The sequence below is a fragment of the Lolium perenne genome, chromosome 4, assembly GCF_019359855.2.
Source record: "Lolium perenne isolate Kyuss_39 chromosome 4, Kyuss_2.0, whole genome shotgun sequence".
NCBI classification, from domain to species: domain Eukaryota; kingdom Viridiplantae; phylum Streptophyta; class Magnoliopsida; order Poales; family Poaceae; genus Lolium; species Lolium perenne.
Genome location: NC_067247.2, coordinates 166,441,530 through 166,458,713, shown reverse-complemented (window position 1 = coordinate 166,458,713; position 17,184 = coordinate 166,441,530). Strand labels below are relative to the sequence as shown.

Below are 17,184 nucleotides of genomic sequence, written 5' to 3'. Positions count from 1 at the left end.
CAACGGAGTTTAAATCCTAGGTTTAACATTTTAGTGTCTCATAAAAGCAGAATATTCTTTAGTGAGAGACGCCGTTTCGACGGATAGCGAGATGTTTGTAGTGATTTTATCAATTTCAAGACTCATCAGACCAATTTCTTAAACTTAGTTTCTCAAAGGTGCTTATAAGGATATGATATGTGTGTGTTCATTTGAGTGATTGTGTGTACCTATTTGTGAGCTAAAAAAAAGAGAGAAAGAAGCGCAACAACATCCATTACAATACTTTTTCCAGCAACCACAACAGGAAAAGAAAGAAGAAAAGGAGAAAACACACGAAAAACCTACCCAAAAACCAGAGGAAACCCTCTCGTGTTCCCTCCGCCCCCTTCCCCACCCTCCTCCTCGCCGGCGGCGAATTCAAGCTCAGGATTCAGGAGCTCGCAAATCGGGTATTCGCCTCCGCCCCGAAATCTCCGAGCTCCAGTCTCCCACCGCAATCCCCCAAATTCCTGATATATTTTTCGAGATATATCTTCTCCGCGCCGAGAGTGTTTGAACCGCAAATTTCTCTAGGGTTTCAGTGGGTCAGCGAGGGAGCCTTCGTGATGGCGGGGACGAAGGCGGATGCGAAGGCGGAGACCAGCGGCGGCGGCGGCGGCTCGTTCAGCGAGAAAGGGCTCGCAGAGAAGCTGAACAAACTCAACAGCTCAGCGGCGAGCATCCAGAGTATCCTTGTCTCCGTTGATTTATTTCTCGACCGCCTGCAAACTTGATAGCTTAGCTTGTGTTTGTTCATTGGATTGCGGCGAGTAAAGCCCTAAATTGCAATGTGGATGAGTAGACCTGACCGCACGAGATCCGATTTGGGCTTGATGTGTTGGCTTGGCTTGGCCGCCTATCATTTTTTAGCCTGTTGGCTTGGGTTCCGTGGTCTGCTTCTTGTGGTTAACTTACTGATGCATAATAACTGTGTTCCTACTCCTATGGGTATAACTCTACTGGACAAAATGTTTCTGCAGCTCATTGATTGTTCTTTTGTTCGTACAATTCGGGTTTGTAGTGTAAGTTTCTCCGAATAGCAGCACAATCTTCTTTTCATTATTATCCTTTTAGGGCATTCCCCTTAGAAAATGACAAAACGGAAGAAACTGTTAGGAATACATGTCAGAGTGCACTAGTATCCTCTAGGCTGTCTAAGTTTCTTGGTTGTTGGGATAGAATTATTCTCATGCTCAATTCAGCAAATTGAGTGAGCCATTTTTTTTTTTTGAGGAAGAGTGAGCAGAACGAATCATGTCACAAAACTAAGACATGTGGTTCTGACCATCAAATTATTTCTTTCTAATTGTTGATTGTTGATGTGAGAGTATTGCTATGGTAGTATTCATATTTTTCTTACTTCACTGGTTGCTTAGACGATCTCTGTGGGGTTGCTGTTCTAATGACATTTATCTTCTCTATTACCTAGCTGTATTTGCAAAGCAAACTTAGCTTTGGACTACATGCCCACTTAAACCAGCTAGGTACTCTCTCCGTCCATAAATAAGTGGACATCTAGCTCTAAACTTTGTCCACAAAAGAGTGTACTCCTATCTTCCCAATGCACATTAATTGCTTCTCTCTCATCGCACGGAAATCAAACCCAATAATATTTAGCACATGTTCTCCTTGTTTTTTACAAGCACTTAGCTCATTGGAGGTGAAATAATTAAAGTGGAGAGATGCATCTTCCCAATGCATTTTTCACTTCACTTCATAATTTATCTTGAAAAACCCGCATGTACACTTATTTGTGGACGGAGGGAGTAGTCCATATGTTCATACCATGAACTATTCTCCACTTAAGTTAACCACAAGTGACAACTGACAACTGACATCTGCTGAACTTAATGAATTTTAAGGACATAATCATTCAACATTCAGATGCTTTCCTATACTTAATTACTTACCATTTAAAGAGCAGATTACATGTATGTTTTTATGTCTTTGTTCTTTCATCTTATGTGATGAAGTCTAAGAATGAAATATTATATGATATGCTGCAACATTTAAAGCCTCTTTGATTCAAAGGATAGGAATTTTGGAGGATTCAAATCCTAAGGAAATTTTCCTGTACTTGTTGTTTGATTTGTAGGAATGAATACCACAGGATTTTTTTCCTAAGGAATCCTATGTACGAAGTTTCATAGAAAATTTAAAATCCAATCAAACATCTTTTTCAGAATCCTTTGTTTTTCATGTGGTGGAATCAAACAAACTTTGGTGCATATGAAATCCTGTAGAATTGGAGCGGGCATGACATTGCAATATCGCCTCTTTCCTATTCCTGCGCTTTTACAATCCTGTGAATCAAAGAGGCCAATTTGTAAGGGTGTCTGGCTTCTTTGATTCATATGATTTGCAGAGGAATTGTCTAGGATTTGGATCCTATGGGAAAATTTCCTACACATGATGTTTGATTCATAGGAACATATCCCATAGGAACTAATCCTATAGGAATCTTCTAGTGTAAATCCTATAGGAAAAAAACATTAAGTCATACCTCATGGAAATTTCCTTTGCTACAATCAAACACATTTCATCTTCCCATAGGATTCAAGTAGACATGATATCCCAATCCTATGCTTTTCCTATTCCTATACTTTTTCTATCCTATGAATCAAAGGAGCCGAAGCTATAACTGTCACCGCTAATTAATGGTAAACTATGTACTCCCTCTGCCCTGAAAAAGCTGCTCAACTTTGTCTAGATACAGAGCTAATATAGACACATTTTAGTTATAGATACATCTGTATCTAAAAAAAATTGAGCAGTTTTTTTTTTCGATGGAGGGAGTAGATTTGTTGAATAGTAATTTACACCATTAGAGCTGTCATGGAAAATAGTTTCACACTATACATGTTCTGATATTCATACAAAGGTTAACGGTCAAAGTTGCTCACTGAAGACTGTAAAATCTCTAGTGTCATCTATTTTGGAATATATGCACTAATATACAAGAATATTAATTGTCAAAGTAGAATGAGATGACTGGAAGTGTGGGCCATCTTCTAATGGGAATCTACATTTGTTTCTTTCTTTCTGGGTTAGAATGAAGCCTGTGTTAACTGGGGATAGTTTGACCAAGGATGAAAAAGAAAACAGATTCTATCAAGACTGGTAGTGGTGACAAGCCAATTGCAGCCCTGTTTCAGTTTGCTATATTTCCATTATGTACATACACGTTTCCTCAAGTATTGTGTTTCTTTTTCTCTTTATCTCGCTGTGCTCTGTTCTGTGGTTTTCTAGCCTGTGTACTTTTTTATCAATCCTATTTTTCTAGAGTTCAAATATTCAATGGCATCTATAGATGTATATTTGTTTGTTCCGTCTGTTTTTTGACCATGATACATAATTTTAGCAGCATACCTTATTGCAGTAGCTTATCTTTTGTATTCCTGAACTCTTGAGTAGCACTTTCACATTGGTGTGTTTTTCACCGGAAGAGAGCCAGAAGAATCGTCGACACATGGGAGAAGCAATTTAATAATGCAACGAAGGATAAGAAAGTTTCTTTACTGTATCTATCAAATGACATCCTGCAAAATAGCAAACGCAAGGGTGGAGAATTTGTGAATGAGTTCTGGAGGGTTCTCCCTGGATCACTGAAAGATGTCTATGGTAACGGGGGAGAACATGGAAAGAAAGTGGTCGCAAGATTGGTAAGTTGTCTTTTATTTCATCACCACTCTCTTTATTTCGAATTATAAGGCATATTTCGAGTGGGCACAAGGATTAATGCGCTTATGAAACCAATAATAAAGGAGAAAATTACCATGCTATCTGTATATGAAACGAGCTAAGATGTCATAACTATGGACAAAGAAGAAGAACACCAATGAATTTGCATGCACTACTTGTATCTGAAATGAAATGGACCTTCTTATAGACTATATAGAAAACGATGAAATGGAACTTCTTATACACTATATAGAAAACGAAGATATTACATGTTTAATGGTTAATGATCAGCAGTCCAGAAACACCTTTTTTTTCTACAGTGATGCTAGGGCTTTGTGCCTTCCATCATGGTAAACTATTGGACACATATTCCGTTGCTGTTCTAGGTTGTTTGTCTGTCCAGCTCCCCACCTAGTATGTTATTCTCCAGATTGTTTTTTGAAGGTATGGTCATGCATTCTTGCGTAAGGTATGTTAATGACATGTCTAGAAACTGTGAGGCACATGCCGTAAAAGGTTTGATTAAAACTATTTCCAAAACATCATCCTTTCAAAGGCCTGAGGGACTTAGAGTAAACACTGTTGTATGGATCTGCTGAAAATTTGGTTGACTCATATTCATCATGTGAACTGTTGGAAACCACATTGCATTTTGAGCATTGATATACACTTGGTGAATTTAATGAGTTACTTAATTGTTTGACCGCAAGGCCAAAATAAGATATATAAGTTTAATCTTGTTTCTGTAAACTACAGATAGGGATTTGGGAAGAGCGCAAGGTTTTTGGAACTCGTATTGAGAGCCTGAAAGTTGAAATCCTCGGTGAGAACCCTCCTACATTGGATAACAACGGCAATTCTTCAAATCCTAGCCCTAACCCCACCTCAGATCTCAAAGCTGCCCAGAAGGATTCCAGTACATTAATAAAAGTATGTTTCCAGTGCCTGTCTGTTGTTCTCTCTCTCTCTCAAGATGGATTCGGCTTATTTGAATGAATTTGAGAGTGCTCTATTTGCTGTTTGACTTCCACTGTAGGAACTGACTCTTAGCGGGATGCCTGAAAATGTTGCGGTTGCATATCAATCTCTAGTTGATCAATATTTTGATGAAGACACAGCTTTAAACAACTGCAAGACTACTGCTAATGTTTTGGAGAAGATGGACAAAGATGTAGATAATGCTTGTATCCATGGTAAGGGTTTTGCTTGCTTCACTAGTTCTAAAAATGCTATGGATGAATGTTTGGCACCGTTCTTCTTTCTTGGCCTGTCCTGTTCCATGGTTGTTAGAGCATCCCAACCGTTGGGGCTCCCCACGCCCAAATCCGGCGCTATTTAGCGCCGGATGGATGTAAGTTTTGGCCCGGGGAGCCCATTTTTCCCAGCGGCGAGCCCAGGATGGATGAATTCTTTTGATAAATAACGGCGAAATCGTACAAAACAAGGCGAAATTTGATCAAACAAAAGCGAAATTTAAAGTATTTAACATACGTAGGCGAGTTCGTACATATATAGGCCGATTTCGTACATATATTTGAATTCGGCCAGATGGAAATAATAAAAAATACTACATGTCGTCGTCGCTCGAGGTCCCGGCGTTCGGCGCCGCCGGCGGCATCCCCAAGGGGGGGTGTTGCCGGCCTTGATGTACGCGAGTACACGGGCGAGCGTGCGGCCCGGCGCACCCCACCAGCGGTGGCGTTGTTACGCGCTGGAGGAGGGGGAGGGCCGTTGAAGGCTGCGATTTCCCGTTCGTGCCGGAGACGGAAGAACTCGTTCCAGCCATCGTAGTTGTCGGCGCGGTACCGCTCCTCCGCGCGCTGCTCGTCGGTGAGGGTGACCAGCACAGCGTCGATAGCGGTGTCGAGCTCGTCGCGTCCCACCGGAGGCGGCGGGATCGGGACCCCCCCCCCCCCGCGCTCAGGCGCCATCCTCCGGGCACGCGGAAGTCCAGCGGCGCTGGGTAGCTCGCCATGTGCAGAAGTCCCGCCTCCCACTGGTGCAGGGAACGGCGGCTGAAACCGTTGTTCGCCGCGCCGTGGCCCGCCATTGCTCGCTGGTTGAGGTCGATTGGGGAGAGAAGATAGGGCTGGGGAGAGGAGGGAGACGGCGGTGGTGAATGAGACGCGGTAGGTTCGGCGATAAATAGAGGGAGCCGCGCGTGAATCCGAGGCGGCGCGTCCGGCGAAGTCTGACCGGTGGCAGGCTTTTGAAGCGCGCGCAAGACGACTGGCCTCTATCGCCGACAAGTTGGGGCCACAAGCCGCGCGGGAAGTTTTCTCTACGTTTCCCGCGCTTTAGTTTCGTCCGGAGTCCCCGAGCGCTCCCCTGGGGGCCGGGGATGGCATGGGCTCGCCGGACGGATGAAAGCCCAAATCCGGGCGAAAACGAGGAACCGGGGGCGTGGCTGGGCTGTTTTCGTCCATCCGGATGAAAAAAAGGCGTCCTGGGGGGCTCGTCGGGGAGACGGCTGGAGATGCTCTTACATCCAGTTCCATGATGCACTTCTAAGATATTTGGGTGGCAATGTTAAGGAGTTGAAAATGAATGACCTATCTGTTGATGGGTCACATGGTTCTTCTTGAACACTTCACCTTGCTGATATAAACTATCTTTTCTAAAACATAATACTTTTACATAAAGTGAAACAACGGTACCTGTTTTTTGATTTGAAATGGATAAAATTATGACCTGCAAGATCCCTCCGAGCTCAAGAAATGGTACAAAGTAATTCAACTTACAGATTGTTTCTGCGTTCACTAACTATGACTTATACGTGCATGCTGTGGGATGTTGTACTTGTGTGTGTGCGTGCTTTTGTCTTTGTTATCTTGATATCTTATTGTTGTAACTTTCAGAATATTGATAGCTCCAATATCATGTGATGTTTGCTGTGATGTTTGCATAATGTTGGAGACTTGCTGTGTCCATCATATGCTTTAAGCGCTGCATGTTGACTAAATCGATTAATAAATGAGGATTTGATTGTTGCCTTGTTACTTTTTATAAAAAACAATTATGATGATGCAACTGTATCATGGTTTGGGCGCAATGAATTGAAGAAAACATTTGTTTGGCACATAACATGCATCGGTGTTCTTTTTGGTATAGCACATCCTTCTGCTTAGCATGTGTTCTACATGAGATAATTCATCTTTCCTGTCAACTGTGAAACAAATTTTGTTTGTACGCCATTTCAAATTAGAGTATATGTTTATTATGAGTTCTAGAGTAAAAACTACTATAATGGAAGGTTTCGTATTAAAATGCTCCCTGGCTATGGAGTTTCCTGCCATTATCTGAAGCGTGTAATTACACCTACTGGATTTATGAAGTAAAACGATGGATATGAAAAATATGTAATGCTCTGACATTGCGATACTTTCATTCCATTTCTTTATTATAATTCATAAGATGTAATAATAATATACATATTTTTCTATAGGTATTCCACAGGCATCATCATTGATTACGGACCTTGAAGAACAGGAAGCAATCCTGAAGAAGTGTATACAGCAACTTGAAAGTGTTGACATGGCTAGGATAAACCTGATTAATCAACTAAAAGTAGCACTCAATGAACAGGTCTCCAGCACTTTTTTTTCTATTATCTTCCAAATGTTTTACCTTGATGGTTTATTATCTTGCTTACGGTGGGAACACCCTTCATACAATGATGGGTGCTTCTACTATGTCAACCATAGAGTGCATATTGCTATCTGTGTACATTCTCTCACCCATGTTAACTATGCTGTGGGCGAATGTACACAAATCTCAAGGCGCATCATTGGCTGTGATAGTGGAAGAACCCACTCGTACAAGCACAAAGTCCTCTAACTTGCAATTTACAAATCTTAATGTTTTTACTGTTCATGCGTTATAACAGGAAGCAAAGTCGGAGCTTCTTCGTACTCAATTGCAAGTAAGATTTTTTTCTCCTGCATCCTCTAATCCTCTTGCATGTCATCGTTGTATCAATTACTATGTTGATCTTCCTGCAAAATCATTTAGAAGACCATTTTTGGTGCTTGTGGTTGTTACCCAATTTAAATGAGTTGTCTGGCCAAATTCCATAATTGTGTTGTCTGTTCTCTTGGATTCATTAGCTTCCTCGCCATGAATTATGATACCTTGTACTAGCTATTCTGTCTGTGATGTGGGCACCATTCTTGAAAATTAATGATGCGTAAGATACCCTATGACAGGCGGAACTACAGTTTTGTTTTGTTATTGGAATCCCTTGGTGAAAAGTTGTGTTGACATGTTACAGTTTAGCTGTGTGATGAAGAGTGAAAGACAGTAGGCCAACCATTGTCTGCTTGGCTAATGGGCACACAACTTTATTGACCAATTTAACATCCCACTTTAAGCACAGTTCTGTCCTTTAACTACTTGCATTATATATATATATATATACCCAGGTGCTATAAATCAAACTGAGGTTGTTTGGTTGAAACGAGCGCACGCACGACAGCCGTCCGATCCGATTACTTGCACTCCAACCCGTCTTGGCCCCTTCGTTCGACTCCTCTCCCGATCCCCAGTTCTGATCTCTCTTCCCAGTTCACACACCCGACAGCTAGGGCAGCCCCTCTGCGCATGAATCAGAGCTTGGCCATGGCTTACATGCCGGCAGCCCCACCCCTCCCACCCGTCTCCCCCACCTCCACCGGAGCTTGGCCCTTGCAGCTGCTCCTACAGTCCTATGCGTGCTTGCCGGCGTGGCAAACGGAGAGTGCCACCGCCGTTGACTTGCTCCGTCGCAGGTTCGCAGCAGACATGGGTAGAGAAATGAGAGCAGCAGGCGAACGGCATGGCGGAGCACCAGCAGGCGAGGCGCGGATGATCTCCCGTCGACCAAGAAGCAGGCGGAGCACCATCAGAGCAGTCTTTTTCGCTGCTCGTTTTCTTCTGAACTCGTGGGCAGGTTTAGTACTTGTGTAAGTTTCGCCTGCTGTTTTGTTGTGAACACATGACCAAGAAGCTAGCATTGTTCTTCTCTTGTAAACTGGATCAAATTCTGTTAAACTAGTATCTTCCAATTAATTGGTGCCTTTTAGTATTTAAATAGATAAAAAATGAGTATAAAACATAGCCCAGCCAGACATGCTTGTGTTCGTTTGGGGGCACCAATTCGGTGCACCGGCCCGGCAGCGCGTGAACCTCTCCGCGTACTTGGTGTGCAGCCCATCGATTACCTTGAGGTCCCCACCACCCTACAGCCAGACCCTCTCTGGCCGCCACGTGCGCTCGATGCCGCAACTCCTCTTGTTTGATTCGCTCATGCCGCCACTGTATGCCGATCTGGCTGGTCCGCCCGCCATCCCGACATCCTGGAGCTCCGACCCACCTCTGTTTGGCCTGCCTCCACGGAGGGCTGGGCACCGTCATTCTTAAAGTGACACCCCCTTTGGCTTCTCCGCTGAGTGCAGCAGCTATAGCCTGCACCGAATGCAAACCAATCGGGGATGGCTACAACTGAACACAATGAGCAGCAACTTATTTATTTACGAGAATTGTATCAACTGTGTCTTCTCCAGTTACAACCCAATATGGGATGGCTGCAACTAGGAGTGAAGCAACTATAGCCGCGCCAAATGCAACCCATTTGGGGATGGATTCCAAAGTTGGGTGCACCTTTGTCGTGAACTTGCCTATTGTTGTTCCTATGTTGTCTACCATTAGTACTAAGTTGGCTAGCACCATTGTTTTGAAGTTGCACACTTGCACACCATTGTTGTGAAGTTGGCTACTGATGTACCTAAGTTGTGCACAGTTTATTATAAGTTGCATATCATTGCTACTAAGTTGCTTATCTCCGAAACCAAGTTGCCAACAACACTAGAAAGTATAATAGGAAGCTAGTAGCACAAGGTTCGTTGGTCTTAGTACTATGAAGTTGCTGACTGTTATAGCTAAGTTGAGTATCTCCGAAACTAAGTTGCCTATAAATATAGAGAAGTAGTGAAAGCAACTCTTAGCACGAAGTTGCTTTCCTACAACAATAGAGTTTCTTTTCTGTTTCTTTTGTCAAAACATATATAAATGAGATCTAGTTTCGAGAGCTTGTCGCGAGAGACACGATTTAAGAGCTACGGCTTTTTAAATTTTTTCGTACGTGGAATTAAATGCAGACATAGTAGAACTATTTCTTTCCTTATGTATGGTGTTTGCTCGGATGGACTATCCGGCCTCCATAAAAAAAAACTATGGGCGTGTTTGGTTGCCTGGGCCGAATTCCTGCATGCCTGGCGCAGCGAGATGGGAGGCATTGCGTGTTGAGAACGGGCCATGAGCCACTTTTTGCCGGTCGTTTGGTAGCCTGTGCGGCCTTTTGCGCGCCGGAGAAGTAACCCAGGCCCCATCGTTTGGTTGCTCGTTTCCAGCCCATCTTGCACGGAGGAATCAGTTGTTTGGTTGCTCAAATCACAGTTTCATATCCTTACCACAATTCAAATAGGGTGAGATTACCATGCCATGGCATATTACATATGATCATAGACTACTTAGAAGAACACGATCCTCACGATCAGCACGATGAGGAAGGCGATGATGTAATCTTTGACCCGGCTGGGACGTACCTCCGGTGGTGCTCCTTGTAGAGCATGTACTTCCTCCGGCAGCAGCTGTGCTAATGGCGCTGCATCATCGATGGCATCTTCCAGGAGCTCCTCTTCCAGGTAGGTGAGGTACTCTTGCTGTGCCTCCTCCAATGTTGCATATCCTCGGTAGCTGTTGTTGGAGTAGCCATTGACCTGATCTTGACAGACTCTCCATGAGCTATAGATTCCTCGAACCCGCCCGCGAAACACCACATACCACTAGCATGGCATGAGAAGAAGTTAGCAATCACAACAATGAAGCAATACAGAAATGAGCAATAGAACAAGACAAGTGTTGACAACAAATCTGAAACTAACATGGGCATGCATATCATTCCAAAAGTCAATCAGAAGTTTATCCTACATTACCGTGGTGTCGTCCTACCACCACAACAAAAGTGGGTGTCTCAACAGAACACTGCAAAGTTCACCATGACTTGAGGGGTTAGTATATACCACCTCATCATACTTACAAAAAGGGGCCAAATGTTTTCATCCTAGCTACTGCCAGAATATACATCATCACATCATCATCATCATCATCACCATCTCCATGCATGCCTCCCTGAACCACCCCGTCAAGGGCACCACTACACCTTGCCGTGGTACTTGCCAAGGTAGTTCCTTAGCCAGAGGACACGGTGTGGCCCGATCATGCCGACGAAGCTGGAATCCTGGGCCTTGTGGTCGACGAGGTGGCTGAGGGCGACCATCAGATCATCCTCGGTGAAGCCAAGCATGTCCATGATCGCATTGTAGAGGTCAGGGTGCATGTCCGTGGGCTTGTTAGCCTTGATGGCCTGTGCGACCTCCTTCACAGCAACAATCATGTTGGTGAAGGCCACCAGCTCGTCGTCCGCGAAGGCACCTCTCTTCCTCTTGTCGGCGGTCGGCTTCTCAGGCGCGTCGGCGGGCTTGTCAGCATCGAGGTTCACCGTGTTGGACTCCTGGGTATCAACATCCTCAGGTGCAGGGGCAGCAGAGCCCAGGGGCTCACTGGATCCCATGGCGTACTTGCCGGTAGCGAGGCCGAAGGAGAAGATGGTGTGCATCTCGTCGTAGTTGGCGATGGGCACATTGAGGAACTCCGCGTCCTTTGGGTGATCCTACGATACGAAGGGACAATGATGTTAGTTGTGCTCGTGGCTGATCACAAAAGTTAGTGAGGAGGACTGAGTTATTGATGTGCTCACCGCGACGTGCCCGCAGTAGTGCTCGCCCTCAAGGACGATGCACTTGGTGTCCTCGCACCACTGAGCCCCGCTTAGATCGCGGAGCCTGCTAATGGTGAGCCACCTGTGCCTCCACTTCCTCGGGTGGTTGTACACCTGGGTGGAGCAGACGGAGACACCACAGTGCTCAGCTAGGCCCTTAGCCACGGAATTCAGATGGACTTCCTTGAAGCCTTTGTCAGTACGCACCCCGCTCTGGATCAAGCCACACATCTTCTCCAACACGAAGCTGGACATGAATGGAAGCCATTTCATGGTGGCATTCCTTTCCTGCCCGGACTTCAGGGCCTTCTCCACTTCCCTGCGGTTCTTGTTCTTCTTAGTGGTGGCCAACCTAGCAGCCACCTCTGCCGCTACCTGAGCCACTAGGTCAGACACGGGCAGAGGGGTGACCTTGGACTCGTACGTGGGTTGCGAATCGGGAACTTGGGAAGGGATCTATGAATCCCCAATGCAGGCAAGCGCCTGGCTAAAGTCATCGCATCATCGCAGAAGGAGTCCTACACACATCAATGTACATCCTAAATCAGACAAGCAGTTCATGGCAACGTTAGCAACCGGACAAGTTCATCCTAAATCAACCAAGCAGGTCATGGCAACGGTAGCAACCGGACAAGTTCATCCTAAATCACACAAGTAGGTCATGGCAACGGTAGCAACCGGACTAACCCCTGCTACAAGACCAAACCCTTGACAACACCATGGCAGTAGCAACCGGAACTGTCGAATCCTAGCAAGATCATGATAGCTCACCACAATCCGAACTAACCCCTTGCTACAAGACCAAATCCTAGACAAAATCTGACTACTCCTAACCTAGATCTAAACATTGCTGCGGTACGGGGATAAAGGTTGACTTACAGTCATGGCCGGAGGTGAAGATGCGCTGGACCAGGAGGTAGCCCAGATGTACTCACCGCCGCCGCCTCCGCCGCTGCTGCAACCGTCGCCGACCGGAGATGCGTGCGCCTCTTACCTGCTTGCCGACAGGAGGAGGAGCTCGAAATTTGGGGGGGGGGCAGTGGAGGAGGGGGTACAAATAGGCCATGGGGCACGGCAGGAGGTGACGGAATCCTTCCCACCCCCGTTTTCGCTTTTCGCCGATGCGCGCCGCAGCTCCCGCCATCTCCATTCTCGTCTCTGCCCGTGCGCCGAAGATTCCCTTTTGCGTCAGCGGGCGTGTGAGATTTGCCTGCACCACTGGAAACTGCCGAACCGGGCGTTCCTCCAGGCCTGGCCCGACACTGCTTTGAGAACCGGTTCATGCGACAACGCGGCTCGGCCCAGGCATCCAAACGGGCCGAAAATTGCTCTCCCCATGCGAGCTAAGGGGGATGCAGGCTACCAAATGCTCCCTATGCAAATTATTCAATATGAATAAAATGATGCATCTACTAAGCTATGGAGCATATGCATGCATGATCATCTCTATCAAGCCACTTCTGGATTAGACTGCTCCCTGGTTCCATCTTAGGCCTAGCTATGATGTATCTGTCTCTACATCTGTATCAACAGAATGCCATTGTACAACACTTTGGTATGTCAGATCCATCCTCGAGAGTGTGTCAGTCTTCAGTATCAACTATACAGGTTTAGATCTTACCTATCTCTGGTCAAGGTGGCCTCTGCATTACCCTGTGTGCTTGCATGTGCTGATACAGTAACATGCCCGTGGTTGATGGACCCATGCCTGTGCTGTAACCAATTGCAGATTCTTATTGGCTAATCAGCTTGTATCAGAAAGTTCAGGGGTGGAGGTCAGGAGATAGGTTTGGTAGATGCATATATGGGACTATGGGTCGCATAGGTGTTAGTCGAAACATATGTTATTCGTCAACTGAAGTTCGAAGTTTCAAAAACATATTTACTTATATGTAGTATCTGTTTTTTGCTTGATATTTCTATCAATGCACATTTCACTTTATTAAACATTGCTAGCTATCATTAGATAAACTGTTATGTCTTTCTAGTGACATTTGGCAATTATTCGCTGAAATAGTGATTCATAGGGCAATGGGCCACATAGTTGTCAGTTTAACATATCTTATTGACACATTTACTTTTATGTAGTATATGTATCTATTAAAATTCCTGGATTTTTTTTGTGTAGGCACATTTGATTTTAATTTAACATTGCTACCTATTATAGATAAGACTGTACCGTCTTCTGTAGTGGCATTTAGTAGTTATTCATGTATCTACAAGTGATTTACAGCTAATCCCGTTGTTATTGACAAACAGGTTGCTCGAGCAGAGGCTGAACATGCCATGCAACTGAGAAAACGACTTGATGGTGCTACTATCACAAATGGTGCAGGATCTAGTTCTAGTCCACCCATTATTATGTTTCCATCAGAGGAAACAACTGCTATGATATCTTCACAGTTTCAGACAGTGCAACCGGCAACCTCACTTCCCAGCATGACCAGTGCTACAGATGATGATCCCAAGATAACAGCAGCAGCTATGGCAGATAAGCTTGCATCATTGTCATCTCGTGAGCAAGTGCTGTCCTCCATTTTATCATCCCTTGCTGCTGAACAAGCTGCTTCCCTAAATGGCGGTTCTCCTTCTGGAGAACTCTCAGCAGAGCCTCCAGGCTTTGAGAGGCCAAAGAGACCTAGACTTGAACAGGAGGCTGGTGATATGGGTGCTCCCCCTTTCTTTGCACAAATATCACAGATGCAACAACAGATGGGAGCAGCACCTACTTCTCTTGGAAGCACACAGGCCCCAGTACAGGCAAACCAAGCACCAGGTTCTTTGTCATTTGCTCCACCTCCATTGCAACCTATGGTGTCGCCACTTATGCAGCAATTTAGTCAAAATACTGGAGGTCCTGGAGGAATGTTTGGAATGATACCTTTTGGGATGATGGCGGGCTCTTTGCCCCCTCCGCTTCCAATGTTGCCGGCAGGTTTTGCAATGCCAAGTGGACCACCCCCTCCACCTCCTCTGCCACCAGTTCAGAACCAACAGCAGCAGCAGCAACAATCTCCACAGGCACCACAGCAATCTCCAACATCAGCCGGATTCTTCCCAACGTCAGGCACTGGGTTCTTCCCTCCAGTGCAGGTGCAGCAATCTCCATCCGTCCAACGGCAATGATGTCTGGTTACAAATGTCGGGGTATAAAGGCAGCACCTTGTGCTATCTTTGTACATTAACAATAATCCCCGAGTATTATGCAGTTAGTTTACAGGTCCTGCAGGCGAAACAGGACCTGATGCCTAAGAAATAGGCGTATGGCTTGTGATGTATAACTGTTCCTTCTGGTCTGAGGAGTTTGTTTGATACTTCCTGACCGTATGAAGTAGTTAGACATTTCTTTTGATAGCTCGTTAATTAGCGAAGAGGAAAACAAATGGGTGACAGTTACATTGCTGCTTAATAGTTGTTGCTCAATGTTATTACATTGTTAGGCTACTCAAATGTAGAACTTACCAATAGATGGGATGTGAACTGTAACTATTTTTTTTTATAAACTCATTGTTCAAATTATTTGTTATTATTTTAATTATGGTTTACTGCATCTTTTGATATTTCCTTCTTCATTTGATTACTTGTGAGGCAATACTGCTGATGCTAGTTTAGAGCAATAAATATTTGATTTAATACTGACAACCAGTGGTGATTGTTTCCAGTATGTTTTGCAAAAAAATCTAGCGGGATACAAAGGAGGTCCGATGTATCCTTGAGAATAATAAATTGAGGTAGCTCAGTCCAGGTGAATCAGATTCACTGGTGATCGTTTTTAGTACAAAGGTGACTGACACAACATGGATGACCTGTCCCAGCCTCCCAGGTCAATAGAAATGGAGCAAAATTTGAGCTTCGTCTTCTCAATTGCATCTTGCCAGGGGCTAACTAATAGATTCACATTGAATTATACAGGAACTACACATATCTTCATAAGAAGACTGGTCAGTGTTTAATCTCTACAGGCGAGGATGGTATCTGCAAAGAGAGATTACAGGTTCGAGAGAAGGAAGGAGATGTCCAGCAAACTAATTATGCCTGTGGTTTGCGTCTCTGTCTGGGATTTTCCTGCCGGCGTCGAACACCACCGCTCGGGCTAGCTTGCCGTCTGCCGGACGGCGAACGCCCTCGACGTGGAATTCGTTGGTGTCCTTGTCCGCCGTGGCCGCGCTGTCCTGCCGCACCGCCAGCAGCAGCCTCCTCGCTGCATGAGCACGACGGCCCTGCTGCCACAGCCACGACGGTGACGACCATCGTCTTGCCACGGCACCGGCAGCATTGCCGTCGGCCGTGGTTGCCACCGCCGCGGCGCCTGTCGTGAGCAAGAGAAGCAGGAGCACGGCGACCGTGCCGGCGCTCCGGCGACGGGCTAGAGCCAGCTTGATCGGCATGTGGTTGCTGCTACTCGATCGGATCGTAAAGTGGCTGTGGTGGTTGGATTGGAGTCAGCTGGAGGATCACCTTCGACTTATATAACTTGATGCCTTGACGTGCAGCTTCCCCTGGTGGAGCTCGTGGGAACATGGAGTGACCATGTTACTGCGTGCGCTTCTTCTTCTTCTTTTTGGTCGTGGAATGGAAGGGGAGCCATGTCATGCGTCTTGTAGCATTTGTGCAAGCTGTGACAAGGACATGTTACCCCTGAGATCTGGATCTGTTTCCTGTTCTAGTTATTTTTAGGGTTTTTCAGGCAACGTGCAAGAGTTTTACGTACTGATTAACCAAGAGACATAGCAGTCTTGAAAAATGTACTATCAGATGAATTGAGTCGGACGACAACACGCATGGTAGGATCGAGATCGTGAAGAGGCTTTCGGCCGCCGGTACCACATTGACAGTTTACACTGGTCAAGCTGGTGTAGCTAGGTGTGGATTAGCACTATGCGTACATTCCGGACTTGCGCGGACGCTGAGCATGTGATGCTATCTTTGACTGCTATTTTCTGCCGTAGTACTACCTACTTCTCTTCCTTTTCTCTTGGCCGTGTCATGTGATCAGATCAGACATTCATCGATCATAAATACATTTTTAGTAGCACGCTGAGCATAATCAAGATTCCGCGGCATAGCAATGCCTCAGATTCAGATCGGATGGCCGGGGTAGCCAGGCTAGCAGTTAGCCAAGTTAATTTCGTCGTGGAGAGGTACGGCCAACCGGTTAGTTACCAACGAATCATACACAGATGCACTGTTCCTCGCGTCTGTAACCGCCGCAGCTGTCTGGTCTGGACCATCGATGGATTAATTTTTTGGCCAAATCCGCACTAAATCCAGTGATATAGTTAATCTACTGTTATGCTGATTTGCTGAGCATATATAACAAAAAGTGAAGATGCCATGGCTTCATTGCCCATCTCAATGATGGTGTTTTAGGTCTTTTTGATAAATATAAAGTTTGCCTAAATTACAACTAGGTCAAAAATCCTATAAGAGTCAACATTACACTAGCAAGCAAGTACACAATGTAACAAGCTAGAAGCATTCTAAGCACAAGTGATGGTAATGCTCGAAATTAACCAAAGGTGGAAGGATGATCATGCATGCAATGATGTATCCCGAAGTTCAAGTCCTTGAGAGGATTCCAATCTTTGTTCGATGTGTCGTAGCAAACAAAGACCACTTCGATCCATCGGATCTACCCTTCGTCTCCCTTGAACACACCACAAAGT

General features: G+C 45.3%; 1 protein-coding gene across 2 annotated transcripts; it reads left to right on the top strand.

The window, feature by feature from the left end:
- The first annotated feature begins 270 nt into the window (after positions 1-270).
- Positions 271-15,068, top strand: LOC127294455 (uncharacterized). Of its 2 annotated transcripts, none has more exons than XM_051324273.2 (8): positions 271-431; positions 556-708; positions 3,436-3,683; positions 4,459-4,632; positions 4,739-4,895; positions 7,148-7,287; positions 7,589-7,624; positions 13,778-15,068. In XM_051324273.2, the coding sequence occupies exons 2-8, from the start codon at positions 588-590 to the stop codon at positions 14,642-14,644; spliced, it is 1,743 nt and encodes a 580-aa protein (XP_051180233.1). In that variant the 5' UTR covers positions 271-431; positions 556-587; the 3' UTR covers positions 14,645-15,068. The 2 variants fall into 2 exon arrangements, with proteins under 2 accessions (XP_051180233.1, XP_051180234.1); XM_051324274.2 differs by having other exon boundaries at positions 292-431; positions 564-708.
- Positions 15,069-17,184: the final 2,116 nt, after the last annotated feature.